This window comes from Psammomys obesus, unplaced genomic scaffold (genome assembly GCF_907164565.1).
Source record: "Psammomys obesus unplaced genomic scaffold, mPsaObe1.curated_primary_1811, whole genome shotgun sequence".
Lineage (NCBI taxonomy): Eukaryota > Metazoa > Chordata > Mammalia > Rodentia > Muridae > Psammomys > Psammomys obesus.
The window spans coordinates 927681-942305 of record NW_026585643.1 but is presented as its reverse complement, the minus strand read 5'-3'; the positions used below and the strand labels follow the sequence as shown (position 1 = coordinate 942305).

At 51.6% G+C, this 14625-nt stretch overlaps 1 protein-coding gene across 2 annotated transcripts in view; it reads left to right on the top strand.

Moving 5' to 3' along the window:
- Positions 1–13079, top strand: part of Slc7a8 (solute carrier family 7 member 8) — a 54386-nt gene extending 41307 nt beyond the window's left edge. For both annotated transcript variants that reach the window (XM_055615823.1, XM_055615829.1), the window contains exons 6-12: positions 81–234; positions 741–864; positions 2717–2820; positions 6472–6568; positions 8844–8993; positions 10446–10623; positions 11061–13079. In XM_055615823.1, the coding sequence (XP_055471798.1) occupies positions 81–234; positions 741–864; positions 2717–2820; positions 6472–6568; positions 8844–8993; positions 10446–10623; positions 11061–11224 (971 nt within the window). In that variant the 3' untranslated portion in view covers positions 11225–13079. The remainder of the gene's footprint in view (positions 1–80; positions 235–740; positions 865–2716; positions 2821–6471; positions 6569–8843; positions 8994–10445; positions 10624–11060) is intronic.
- Positions 13080–14625: the final 1546 nt, after the last annotated feature.

The window sequence follows — 14625 nt, the reverse complement described above, 5'->3', positions numbered from 1 at the left end:
GGCGAGACAATTCGTGGGGTGGGCCACTGGGCCTAGGCTCATCCTGACTCTGAGCCTCCTCCTGCCTGTTGTGCCCACAGGAGAATTCTATTGGCTGGAGCCAGAGAACGCATTTGAGAATTTCCAAGAGCCAGACATCGGCCTCGTTGCTCTGGCTTTCCTCCAGGGCTCCTTTGCCTATGGTGGCTGGAACTTTCTGAACTATGTGACTGAGGAACTTGTGGACCCCTACAAGTAAGTCGAATGAGTGCGGCTCTTCTGTTTGCCCGTAGCCCACTCAGTATCCATTGCTGGAAGGAAGAACCATAGAGCCCCTTCTTGGCCCTATCCTGGACATGTCCTGGTCAACCATGAAGCCACAGTTCATTTCCCAGGAATTTGAACCATTTGCTGTCTGCCTTGCTAAGAGACCAGAAAGGGTCCTATCACTGTCCCAGGGCAAGTTAAAAATCAGAAAGCTGTGCAGGACAGTGCAACTGCCGACTGCCATAGAGAAGGGGCCGTCCTGAGAGGGCTCGGCTTTTTATCTGTTTGGGGCCAGGCCCAGTCTTAAGACAACAGAAAGGGTGCATGGTCCACATCTGAGTCAGGAAGTGATAAGCAGGTGTGAAGCAGATGTCTAGCCTAAGCTGTGCCCCTGTTTCCTCTCCATTATCCTGCCCCACCCGAGTCAGAAACTGGCCCCTTAGCAGAGCACATGCCTGGTCCAGGCTTCCCTCTCACCTCCTCTCCCTCTACAGGAACCTTCCTAGAGCCATCTTCATCTCCATCCCACTGGTCACATTTGTGTATGTCTTTGCCAATGTCGCGTATGTCACTGCAATGTCCCCCCAGGAGCTGCTGGCCTCAAATGCAGTCGCTGTGGTAAGAACTCACTCAGGGTCCCCGACCCAGAACTCTGCCGTAGCTCCGTCTGCCTAGCCCACTCGCTTTTCCCTGAGCCAGTGCCTCTCGGATGTCATCCTATATCCTCAGGGTGGGATCCAAACGTATCCTCAGCAGGGTGTCTCAAGTGCCCAGGAGCAAACTGATGGCTGGGGTGTTTCCAGAAGGGCCACCTCGGCTACCTGAGAAGTTCCACAGAGTCCATATGGCCTTTAGTAGTAAGACATCTAATGTTTGATGGGACAAGTTCACTGACTCCCGGTCTGGAGCACTCTGAGTGTGAATACTATGTAAGAAGATGAGCTGCTCTTCACAGAGACATATGCTTCTACAAAACACACCCATCCTGTTCTTTCTTCCCCTGGGAATCAAGCACACTCATACAAGCTGATTGCTCTCATCCAGAAGGACTGGGTATTAAAGGGCCAAGGATGTAATCCAGTAGCAGAGTGCAAGGCCATGTTCCATCCCCAGCAGCACACACTCACACATTCACAAACTCACACACATGCATATACATACACACTCACATGTGTAGGCGCACACACATACACAGACACCACTCACACACACAGACGCGCTGGCACACTCGTGTACACACACACTCTCACACACTCTCTCTCTCTCACACACATGCAACCACACAGTCACAACCCACACACACACTCCAGTAAGTAAATCAGAAACTGGAGTGATTTGTGCTCTTTGGGCAAGAGATCACAGAGTGCCTGCTATCTGAAGGAGGATGAGGAGCCATGCTGTACCTTCACCTAGCTTCAGAACAAACACTGTCCCTGCCGTCACCTGCGGCCACCTCCTCCTACAGCCAGCAGCCGCCCACGCACAGCGGGACACCTAGTCTAGACACCGCTTCCCCGGGCTCTTGCGGTAAGCCTGCCTCCGAGACTCTAGGAAAGGCTGGTCTCCTACACTGCACGTACACATGGATGTGCGCGTGAAGCCTCAGCTACAAATTCACAACCACTTCTTTCTCAGCTAAAGAAATAACCAGTCAGTCTTGCCAGGCTGTGGTGGGACATGCTGGAGGCAGAGGCAGGCAGATCTCTGAGTTTGAGGCCAGCCTGGCCTAGATAGTGAGTTTAGTGAGTTCCAGGACAGCCAGGACTACACAAAGAAAAAAAGAGAGGGAGAGAAAGGAAGGAAGGAAAGAAGGAAGGAAGGAAAAAAGAAAAAAAGAAAGAAAAAGAGAGAATGGAATGAAGGAAAGAAAGAAAAAGAAATAGCCTTATTTTCCTACAAACATTATCTGCTTCTGTGTATTCAGCAACTGTACAAGGTTTCATTCCTAGTGTATAAAGCTCAAAAATAGCAAACCCAGGGCTGAGAGAGAATAGCTCAGATAGTCGGATGGATGGATGGATGGATAGATAGATAGATAAGACAGACCTTGCTGAAGGTGGGAGTAGGGTTTGAATGTGACTCATGAGTCTGTGGCTCTCCGTTTCTGGAGACGCTGTAGTGTGCACAGGTGCTTACAGCGCCTGGCCTGCAATCACGATCCCTCCGTTTCCCCCAGCGTACAGTCTCTGGTAAGCTATAGATCACTGAGTGCCTCGGTTTCCTCGTTCTTGAAGAAGGATAAGTGTGAGTTCATTCCTGTTATCATCTCCATCCACTAGCCCCTCAGCTAGTTGACCCACGGTGTGTATTCTGATGTGCAGCTGCCCCTGTGGCATGGTAGCCTGGGCTCCCGAGTCAGCCAGAGAGAATCGGCAGGGAGGACGGGAGATGGGCCCTCCAGAAGTGAGGAGCAGGCTGGAATAGGGGCTTTTCCTCCTTCTCTCCACTCATCTCCTGTTTTCCCTCCCAGACTTTCGGCGAGAAGCTCCTAGGAGTCATGGCCTGGATCATGCCCATTTCTGTTGCCCTGTCCACATTTGGAGGAGTCAATGGCTCTCTCTTCACCTCCTCCCGGTGAGTGCTTGCCCTGACCACTTTTCTGTGTGCACTGCGCTGTGTGTATTTGTTGGACTCGTCTGTCAGTGGAGGTCTGTGCAACCTCCTTTGCGGGAGTATGCATGCTAGTATGGGTGCTGAGGTGTTCTGAGGCAGAAGCCCACCTCACTTTGGAAGAGACAGAGCTATGGCTGGCAGCAGGATAGAATCTCAGCTACATTCCTAGAGTCTCCCTTTCTGGATTTGGACTGGCCAGAAAGAAACGCTGCTTTGATAGGAACCAGGAAGGATCCCTGTGCCTGAAGCCCCTGGGTCTGGCCTCTCATGAATGTCTGGAGTGGGACTTGACATGGCGTGAGCTCCCTCTGAGTGTCCTAGGGAGGCAGGCCTGCTCCCTACTCAAGAGGCAGGTGCTGTGGGAGGCCGCAGGGCTGGAGTAGGGAAGAGCAGTAAGGAAATGTTTGTCAGTGCAATGGCCAGGAGCCACAACCCCAACCCAGAACTTTTGGGGAAGCCAGAAACATGAGTGGGCCCTGAAGCCTTACCCCCTATCCATCTAGGGATCAGGCCCCTCCTTTATGCCCCTTCCTGCCATCTCCAGAGTGGACCTCTGGATGTCCGGACGTGAAAGGGTTAGCATGTGTGTGGCCCATGGGGTTTCTGGGCCCTAGATGCATGGCTCTCTGCAGAGATGAGTCTGGGCCCCGCTGTTTCTCAAGCCACCTGACGCATCCCAGAGAAATTCCTACGAGATAGTAGAGACTGCCATGTTTTTGGGCCCAGAGCAATGGAGAGGAAGTATGGGTAGCACCTGCGCCGAGGGGGCACACCCTCACCTGCAGCAACCTCATGTGCATGTTACACAGGAGCCGCGGCCACCTGGAGGCCCTAGCAGATGGCGGAAGAGCAGTGACCCGTGAGGCTCCCTGGGATCTGTTGGAGGACAGTGGCTGGCCACAGTCGCTTTAGTTTGGGGTTCGTCCCTCAGGCAGGCCACACAGTGGTCTGCACGCATGTAGCATAGTCACGTGTGCATGCAGGAGATGCCAGGGGCGTGGCCTCCCCTCCCAGGCCACCTCTGCTCACCTACTACTTTCTCCCCTCCCTTTTTCTCCCCCCTTCTCTTTCATTCTTTTATGTCCCAAAGTTTGAATCAGATGGTCCTTGCTGAGCAAGCGTGTGTGTGTGTGTGTGTGTGTGTGTGTGTGTGTGTGTGTGTCCCCTACCCCTAGCTGAGACTGTTTCTTGTGACCCTGACGTGGGGCAGTTGGACCTGGACAGTTATACCTGGCCCTGGCTGTCTGTGGAGGAGGATGTGAATGAGAGCCTGGTCACATGCATGATGAAGCCCGCAGAGCCACCTAGGCTCCATCTTGTGCATGCGGAAAGGACCGGAGCATGGAAGAACAGAGGGGCTGCATGTGTCTGCATGAAATCAGGGAAGCTGGCCTGAGCAGTTCCCATGGTGACAGCTGCCTGTGGGAGCTGGAGTCGCAGGCAGCCCTCGCACTTCTGAGCAGCGGCTGCTGCTGCCATCCTTCTCCCCTGTACCCCAGGCATGGAGTGGCAGTTCTCTGACTCCATAGTCTGTACCGGGTGCAGCACACACCTCCCAGCTCAGCCCGCAGAAGCCTAAAGCATGAAGGCCAAGACTTCCAGGCCAGCTGTGGCCTCAGATAGCAAGAGCTGGTGTACTTTAACACTGTCACCACGCTCAGACTCATCAGGAGCCACTTGCCCCCGGAGGAGAAGAAAAGGAGGGTGGCTCTCGGGTAAAGGCACTGCTGTCAAGTCTGGTGATCCCAGTTTGGATCCGGGGGACCTGACTCACATGGGGGAAGGGCAGAACTGACCCCCACAAGTTGTCGTTTTGACTCCACGAGTGTGTCATAAATAACATACACACTAATTGATTGAATCCTTGTAAGGAAAACAGACTGCTAACACTAACATGTAAAGGGCTGCTGGCAGCTACAGGATTGTGGTTTTGTTGGCAGTGGGTTGTTTCGGCTTTCGGTTTTGTTTGAGAGAGGCATAAAGAGAAAAGAGGGAAGGGGCTGTTTAGAGTGTTAGTCTCTCTGTGCGTCTGTGAGTCTCTCTCTGTCTTCCCCACCATCTCCTTCCCTCCTGAGAGTGTATCATCCCCCCAGTGTTTAGACTTTGTAAAGTCACTTTTTACGTATGTGACTTTTGCCTCCCTGTATGTCTGTATACCATGAGTATGCCTGGTGCCCCCTGAGTCAGGAGAGGGTGTCAGGTCCCCCTGAAACTGGAATCGTAAATGGTCGTTATCCGCCTTGTGGATGCTGGGAATTGAACCCAGGTTCTCTGCAAGAGCGATAAATGCTCTTAATCAGTGAGCCAGCCCTCCAGCGCTCTCCCCATCTGTGAGACAGGGTCTCCTATAAGGCTGGCCTCAAAGAGAAATGCCCTCCCTCGGGCTCGGTGCTCTGGCGTCACAAGCGTGTGCCCCCATGCCTAGCTCAGGGTCACAATTCTGTGTTCTGCATTTTTGTTGGACGTGCTATCGTCAGCGTTCTCAAATAATCATTTTCTTCAGAAACATGATTTCTGAGGGCTGGAGAGATGGCCCAGATTCAACCCCCAGCACCCACACGGCGGCTCAACCATGTGCAACAATCCGACTCCTCCTTCTGGCCTCAGCTGACACAGCTGGCACACGGTGCGCAGACATACATTCAGGCAAACACCCCTACACACGAAATAAAAATGAATACATTTTTTTTATTTCATAATTTTCTGTCTCACAGATATATCCTAATTTCTTCACCCAATCTCATCATTTTAAGCATTCAGAACGTTTGCAGCTTGGCTCTCTATGCTAGTACCTTTCAGCACTTCTCCGTTAGATTTGGGGGGGAGGGGGTCATCTTGTTTTGTTTTGTTTTGGAAGGCTTCCTGGGAATAGAATGTGTAGTTTTATTAGATGCACTGAATCTACAGTAAAATGCACAACTTTTAAGTGATAAGTCGTGACAGCTATGGACGCCCAAGAAATGACCCCCCAGAACCTTTTAGTGTCTCTCAGGGGCTCCCGCCTGTCTTTTTCCAGCCATGACCCCTCTCTATTCTAAAGAGGTAGCCCCACCCTGAATATGATGAGAATGTTTTAAAGCATTGCACAGGTGGCTCAGAGCTGTGTGCCAGCGAATCAGTAACTCCTAAGGACAAGAAGGTTCTTAATTAAAGGAGAAACGCAGCCAGGCAGTGGGACAGACCATAATTCCAGTATTCAGGTAGTGGAGGCAGGAGGATCAGAAATTCAAGGCCTGTCTTGGCTACAGCGAAGTTTAGGGTCATGTAGGCCGCGTGGGACTGTGTCTCCAAGAACCAAAAATAAAAATTAAGGGCAGAGGAGCTGCTCATGTAGCCTTGTAGGCGAGGAGTGATTCGGAGGGACAGTACAGCGCCCTGGGCCTGCCAGATCACACTGTCTCCATGTCTGGCATCTGTCCTCCTCTCCACTGGCTGCCTCTGGTCTGACTGTGCCTGCCCTTGAGAACACAGAGCTGGGAAGTGTGCACACAAAGGCAGGCTCCTGGCTGGTGCTGGGTGCTGCTGTGTGGGCCAAAGCTGGGCATGGATGAGAGAGCTTTGGCTTGGTGGTCCACAGGCTGTCCCAGGCTGACCACCCTTTCTCCCTGCCAGGCTCTTCTTTGCTGGAGCCAGAGAAGGCCACCTTCCCAGTGTGTTGGCTATGATCCACGTGAAACGCTGCACCCCAATCCCAGCATTGCTCTTCACGGTAAGGGCTGCCGCTGCCGCTGCCGCTGCTCCTGGCCGTGCATGGATCCTCTAGTCTTGGTTGGGAGTCAGACTGTCTGTGCATACCTAGCCATCACGTTTCCGGTCTAGTTCTGCATTTCAGCAGGCCCTAGCTAAGCTAGCACATGTTGCCATTGGCTTTGTGAGGGATCTAATTAGGGAAGATCCGGAGTCTAAAACCGCCCACAACTCTCAGGCTGGCTCATTTTTATCCTCCCGTCCTATTGGGTCAGACTGAAAAGACGTGGGATGCCGAAGCCTCACAAAAATGTGTCTCTACCCCTGGACTTACTGGCACCTGCTGCCAGGGTACAGCTCTGAACCTGTGCTGTAGCCAGTCACTGCACGTGCTCACCCTCTCCCTACTTCCTGCCCTAGGGTACCCTGTCAGCCTCTTGGACAAAGCCATCAGAGTAAATCTAGTTCAGGGTACACCTGATAAGAAACACAGAGGAAAACTCATAAATCTGAAGCTGGGAAAAAGGCAACTTTGAATAAGGAAGAATGGGGCAAAAAAAAAAAAAGCAGAAACTTTTAGATCAGTGGTTCTCAACCTGTGGGCTATGACCCCCACAGGGGTCTCATATTAGATATTCTAAATATCATATATCATATTTACATTACAGTTCATAACAGTAGCAAAATCACAGTTATAAGGTAACAGCAAAATAATTTTACGGTTGGGGGGTCACCACAGCAGGAAGAACTGTATTAAAGGGTCACAGCAATGGGAAGGCTGAGAACCGCTGATGTAAAGAGTTAAAAGAGGGCTGGAGAGAGGTCTCAGCTGTTAAAGGCTCACCACCATAAATACGAAGAGTTAAGGAGCAAAGACTTGCCCTCGTGAAGTTTTTTTGAATTCACTTTATTTTCCTTCTGAATCATGAACAAGACATTACAAACATGGTGGCGCACACCTTTAATCCCAGCTCTCAGGAAGCAGAGGCAGGCAGATTTCTGAGTTTAAAGCCAGTTACATAGCAAGTCCCAGACCCACCAGGACTAAGTAGACTCTGTCCCAAAACAACAACAACAAAAATTACTTTGATCCCCAAGAGAGGTGGTCAGAAGAAGTGAAGGTAATGGAGCTCCCTGGGAGAATTCGTGAGTGTTCAGACGCAGCGTGAAGGCCATTGAGATTGGGTAGCCGCAGAAAGCAATGGAAGAGGGCAGACAGTGTTTCCCAGGAGCCACACAGCTTTTCCTCAGCTCTGACTGGAGGCAAATACAGTGAAAATCTGATCTGTTCGCCTACAAAATCTGGTCACCATCACATCTCATGGGAGAAGTAAGCGTTCCAATGGCCTTCGAAGATTATCAGAGTGGAAGGGCACAGTTGATTCCGAAAGAGTCACAGAGACGACTTGGACGCTGGAAAGTGACTTCCATCGAGAAAACCTCATAGCGATGTTAGAGGCCTAAATGAGTTTGTATCTGTAGAAAGCTAAGAAAACAACCTTATTGTGTTTGTATTTAATCATATTTTGTTGATGATTTTTATTTGTTTTTTTTTGTTTGTTTGTTTGTTTGTTTTTTTTTTTTCAAGACAAGGATTCTCTGTGTATACCTGGCTGTTCTGGTCTCAATTTGTAGACCAGGCTGGCCTCAAACTCACAGAGATCTGCCTGCCTCTGCCTCCCCAAGTGCTGGGATCGCAGGCGTGTGTCACTGGGCCAGACTTGTTTAGTCATTTTTTTAAGGGAAAAATAAATGAGATCTCACAGCTGTGAGACAATGACGATAAGACCAAAGCTTTTATTTATCAGTTCACAATCTCCCTAAGAGGCCAAAAGAACCAAAAGAAGTATATTAGCTTGAGCCATGAGAGCTTCCCAGAGCCAGCTAATCCCAGCAAGGCCAGGCCACTCTGAATAATTAATTACTCCCCACGCCACAGCAGTGCTTACATAGCCTGATTTTACTCCTATGCTAAGAAAGCAGTTCTTAGCCAGACATGATGGTGCACACCTTTAATCCCAGCCCTCCAGCAGCAGGGGCAGGTGAACCTCCGGTTAGCCTGGTTCACATAGCAAGTTCCAGGACAGCCAGAACCTACATAGAGAGACCTTGTCTCAAAAAGCCAGAAGGAAGGTCCTGCAGTAAAGGCATAGGCCATCCTGGGCTACAGAAAGTGGCTGTGAGTCCCCCTCTTGAGATGTCCACTAGAAAACAGCACACCCGGCTGGCGGTGGGGGAGAGCAGCCCCCGACCTGTGACCATCCCCTCCAGTGCCTTCTTTGCCTCCCCGTCTCCAGTGCCTCTCCACCCTGCTGATGCTGGTCACCAGTGACATGTACACCCTCATCAACTACGTGGGCTTCATCAACTACCTCTTCTACGGGGTCACAGTCGCCGGCCAGATAGTCCTCCGCTGGAAGAAGCCTGACATGCCCCGCCCTATCAAGGTGAGAGGATCCGCCCGGCAGCCCCTTCACCAGCTGCAGTGCAGATTGACTCGAGTGGCTCTTGCCGTGGGTGGGTGGGGTGTTCATTTCCTTTCTTTACTCTAAATCTTTTCTTTGTTTATTACTTATTTATTTTCTTTTTTTTTTTTTCGAGACAGGGTTTCCCTGTGTAGCCTTGGCTGTCCTGGATTCGCTTTGTAGACCAGGCTAGCTTCACAGAGATCTGCCTGCCTCTGCCTCCCTGAGTGCTGGGATACAGTATGCCACTGCCCCCAGCCCCTTTCTTCACTCTTAATCTTACACTCTGGGTAGTGTTCAAGGTTCTCTTATCTGCCCTGTTCCTCCAACATCTGGCTTCACTATACTATGCCTCTATCCGAAAATGAGTCTCTTTCCATCTGCTTATAGAAATTCTAACCACTGGCCAAAAGAGTCTCAAAGTATTTCCTCTTCCATGAAGCTTTCCAATCTGTGTCTGCACTCCTTTCTTTTCAAACTCCCAACACTAACACAGTAGGAGCCTCAGTGAACTCAACAAACAAACAAAAAAGCCTGGCATTGTCTGTTCTTAGATTTCTCAGAACAAGTTATACTGGAGTACTGAGTTCTCTTGCAACTGGGTAGAGCCTAAAGCTACTTGAGAATCCTGATCTAGAAACACAGACAAGACACTTTTAGATTGTTCCTGCTGAGAAAGAAAGATTCTCCAAGATCTGTCAGTTCCCCACTGGGCATTTTCATGGCTACTTTTCTCCCAGTCCTAAAAAACTTCCTGGTGGGGAGGAAAGAAGCCGGAGCACACAGGGAAGTAGGCAGCAAAACAGCTGCCCCTGATCAGGAAGACCATCTAAGGTATCCGGGCACACATGGCCGGCAGGAGATCGAGCCTGTGGAACTGGTGTTTCCTTCTGAACAAAATACAGCCCAGCCCTAGCCTGCCTTGTGTCCTGTTGGCTTTCCTGGTCTCCTGAGCCTAAGCAGTTTTTTCTTCTCCAACTGCTTGGGAGAAATAAATTGAGGCTGATGCTATCTAAAAGTAAATAAAGTGAGTGCTGAGCAGAGCCGTGGTGCATCCAGATGAGGCCTGGCCTGGAAGTGGGTGTGGAGACAGGAGTCCAAACACCTCCGGGTCATTTGCCTTCCTGCCTCTCCTCCCAAGGACCTCTGCAAGTATTCATTAACATCCTAGCCAGATCCTCGATCCCCCTGTCTTCCCTGCTGCCACAGGCACTGACATGAGTCATGAGGTCTTATACGACCGCACCTGGGAGGGACATGAACAATAAAGATCTTTGCTTCCCTGTCCCACTGCCCAATTTCACCCACATCTGTTGATGTAGCACCTCTAAGGGCCTGGGGCACAGAGCTGAACGCGGCTCAGCCATTGCCATCGGGGATGAGGGTAAAGAGGACACTAAGAGCCACCTAACTCACAGCACTGATGTTCCACAGATCAACCTGATGTTCCCCATCATCTACTTGCTGTTCTGGGCCTTCCTGCTGATCTTCAGCCTGTGGTCGGAGCCAGTGGTGTGTGGCATTGGCCTGGCCATCATGCTGACGGGAGTACCGGTCTACTTCCTGGGTGTCTACTGGCAACACAAGCCCAAGTGTTTCAATGACTTCATTGGTAAGTGGTGGCTAGAGAGAGGACCTCTTGGGAAGGCACAGAGCAGTTTGACTGGGGAGCTTTACCAGAATCAGGAAGCCAGGGTTCTCCTTCACCTGAGTCCACAGGGCTCCGGGGAGAGACGACCAGCTGGCATCCCCACACAGACCTTAGGCAACCTACTGGCTAGCTCTCAGGAGCCACTCCAGGTTGTCTTGAGACCCAGTATAGAAGCTGGAGATGAGGGCAGACAGTCAGTGGGCATGGAGAGAATGAAAGGCTAGAGCCACGGTGAACAAGAGGCAGCCATCAGATAAGGTAGGACAAGGACGAGCTGTGCTCCAAAAGCTATTGGCAGGTAATAGCTGGGATGGAGGAGCTGGCCAGGGCAGGGCCTGACTGGTGGGGCCGGCAGCACACTAAACACTGACCTGGCTTCCGTGTTGTTCCTTCCACAGAGCTGCTAACCCTAGGGAGTCAGAAGATGTGCGTGGTGGTGTATCCCCAGGAGAGGGACTCAGAGACAGAAGAGACAATGAACGAAATGGAGGAACAACAGAAGCCCATCTTCCGGCCTACTCCTGCCGAGTCCCAGGACTCAGAGGAGCAGTCCCGGCCCTGAAGACTGCCATCCCTTTAACTGACCACACCCTCCTTCATCCTCTCTGCCCTGCTTCCCTGCCTAGGACCTCCCAACACACCCACACACCCACATCTATACTTCTGTCAGGCAGGGACAAGACCTGGGTGTCCATGGTGAAAAGTTCTAAACAAAGATGCTGACCTTTGTACCCAAAGAACCTGCTTCCAATACCAAGGCCCAAGGTCAAGGTCAGTGCACCAGGGCCTGTACACACCCTATGGGCTAGAGGAAAGTGGAGGTACCATGGGTACCCTATGGGGCCCTTCCTCCTGGGCTCACACCCTTTAGGTGCCGCTAAGAAACCTGGGTTCACTGCTGTTTTTTTCTCCCTATTTCCTAGCCCAGGTGAAGCTTCAGCTGGGAAAGAGGTAGCAGCCACAGTGAGTTAGTTGGGAAAGACAGAGCAGACAAATGTGTCAGCTGGAGAAACTCAAATGCCTCTTCCTTCACCAGGGACCCAGAGGCAGAGGGTTCACTTCCCTCCACCTTCTCCACCCTGTCCCACCTCCACTCCACTGCCCGGCCTCTACCCCATCTCCTACCTCACCCCACCCCACCCCGTCACCCCCACCCAGGAAGTCCATACCTCCTCCCCACTGAGCTAAGGACCAAGAAGGAGGACTGTCCATCTTCTGAAACCTTCTACTCCCCCACTCCCCCCCTCACACCCCCAGCTCTAAGCCAGGCTTGTGGAATATACAGGGAAGGCTCAGCCTGCAGAAGCCAAGCCCTGCCCTGCCCTGCCCCTGCCCCCTTGTGGTGCCAAAGCTTCTTGAAGCCAGAAAGACTTCTGTTCAGTCTAATAGACATCTCTCTCTTAAGGGCAAAGAGACACAGCTCCCCCCCCCCCCCCCGTGTGAACAAGCAGCGGCCCTCTCAGCAGCTCTTCCCATCCACAGCACTGCCGGCCACCCTCATCCTTTTTCTCCCCTGGACCTTGGCTCAAGGACCAGGTAGGAAGGATCCCCAAGTCCTTCTGGCCTGAAATTAGAGTCAAACGAGCCTTAAGTCATCTCCCATCCTAGAACTGGGCCTAAAATTGCTCCCTATTTCTAACCTTCAGGACAGACCTAGCGTTAAATGCCTTCCCTGGAAGGAAGGGTGCTTCCCCCTTCCCAGAGGTACTCCTCCCTCACTGTGGGGAGACCGTGCTGTGGGGATGGAGAATGTTCTCTGAAGGCCAGTTCCCCTCCCCTTCCTCAGCTCAAGTGACCCCACCACCATCTTGCCATCCCATTTGGGACAAGATGGAAGGGCAGGGACAGAATGCCGCTCCTTTTGGAGACCTCAGCAAGCTGCCTCCGGGAGAGCTGCTGGCCTGCTCTCCACAGGAAGGCAACAGTGTCCCGGCAGCCTCCCGCACCTGCTGTGCTAAGTCCAGGATCCTCTGATCACAAAGCAAGACGCCAACTCCCCGGTTCACCTACTCAAACTGGAATAACCAGGGGCCTTTTCCAGGCTGAATCAGGTCTCCCAGCTTCCCACCGAACCCCTGACTAGTGAGAGGCTGGGTTTGGCCCCTCAAAATACAGTCCAGGCAGGCTGTGGGGCCTCAGGGCACCAGGGACCATCCCTCCATCCCTTGACTCTCATTCCTCCAGCCCATGCCCACCCCTTCCGTGAATTTTTTTTTAAGTGGATGCCTTACTTTTTGGATAACTATTTTTGAAGCTGGTATTTCTATTTCTTTTGGATTTTTTTTTAATGTACGGTGGTTTGGGGGCAGCGCTAAACCTTAATAATCTGTCACTGAGTTCATTTAGGTTTTAAATTTCATTGGTTTGTTCTGTGGAGTGTTTTCTTTTCATGTAATAAATTTTTAAATGAATTTAAACTTCACTGAATCAAATGTCTTCTGACTTGGCCAGTGGGCATTTTTGTTTAGTCCAGGTTCTTTCCAGGACTGCATTCCTGAGAGCCTTGACTGCCACCTTCCAGCAGGCCCGGGATACAGATAGAAGATCCAGAGCCTGTGCCTTCCAGCAACTCTCCCTTGTCCCTTCTGTGGAGTCCCGAGGGGTTGCTGAGCTCCCACTCTGTGTGCCAGCCTGAGACCCTGCAGACAGTGAGACGTAGGCCAGGGAACAGCACCACGCTGAGTCCAGGAAGGCAAAGATGGGGGTGATACCCAAAGCCTGGCAGGAAAGGCTTTATACACAGTGGTGAGAGCCCCAGAGGGTCCAAGGAGCCTGGCAGAAGCACCTGAGAGGGTAATTGCTGGGAGGAACATAAAGACAAATATTGGGCCAGGACTAGAAAAAAGATGGAGTTAAAGTCACTCTGTGTATGTGCGTGCGTGTGTGAGCACATACCACAGCACATGTGTGGACGTCAGAAAACTTGCAGGAGTTGATTCTTTTTGTCCGCCATGTGGGTCTCAGGGATCTAACTTGGATTAAGGTTGGCAGCAAGTGTCTTTTATATATATACACATTATATATATACACACACACATTGGCTGGTCATGGTGGTGCATGTGTTTAATCACAGCACTCAGGAGGCAAAGGGTGGCAGATCTCTTTGAATTCTAGGCCATCCTGGTCTACACAGCAAGTTCCAGGACAGCCAGGGCCCTCATGGTATTTTGGAAAGTTGATGGGACTAGGCCTAGAGCTTGCTTCTGCCCCTCCTTTCTGGGCAGCCCCCGGGGAGCCGCTCTAGGGACGCCATCATTCCAGCTCTGCAGACAACGCTGGCACCTGTGGGGAGGAGGTGGGTGGACAGCAGCACACCGCCCTTCACCCGGGACACGGAGGCCCAGGCCTCTCCACCGCACGTCCTGGCCTGGCATCAACGCTCCCGCTTGTGGCTGTCCTTGCTGCACACAGGCTGGAAGCTTGCCCTCCTCAGAGGCTCTATGCCAGGATGGCAGATGCTGAGCTGAGGGCAGGCAGCCACAGAGCAGCTGTGTACCCGCAGACAAGTCACTTCACCTGTTCGACATTTTTGGATTAACGTTTGGGTGGGACTGAACCTCCTCTCCATTTCTCCCTCTTGTCACCCTTCGTTATCCCAAAAGCACAGGCAGACAGTCCTCTGAACCTCACATCACCTTTTTGCAACCCCATTTCCTCTCCTCCAAGTCTCCCCACCAAGGCTTCTCCGTGTTGGCCCCATTCTGGTGTGGCCAGGCCTCCCCAAAACCCTCTTACATGACGGAAACACTTGTCCCTGGGACTCTCTCTCCCCATATAAAGTGGCGTCTCATGATCTTTCAGCCTGGTCAAAACAGCAGGTGTGGGTCTCCTGAACTGCACGCATGGCTTTCTAGCCTGAGCCTTTTTCCTGTCTTAGTCCCGGCGGTGACTTTAATGCTAGGAATTTCAGATGTCTTGAGTTTAGGCAGTATTTCTTCTTTAGACACTTTGAGAACCTTTTAG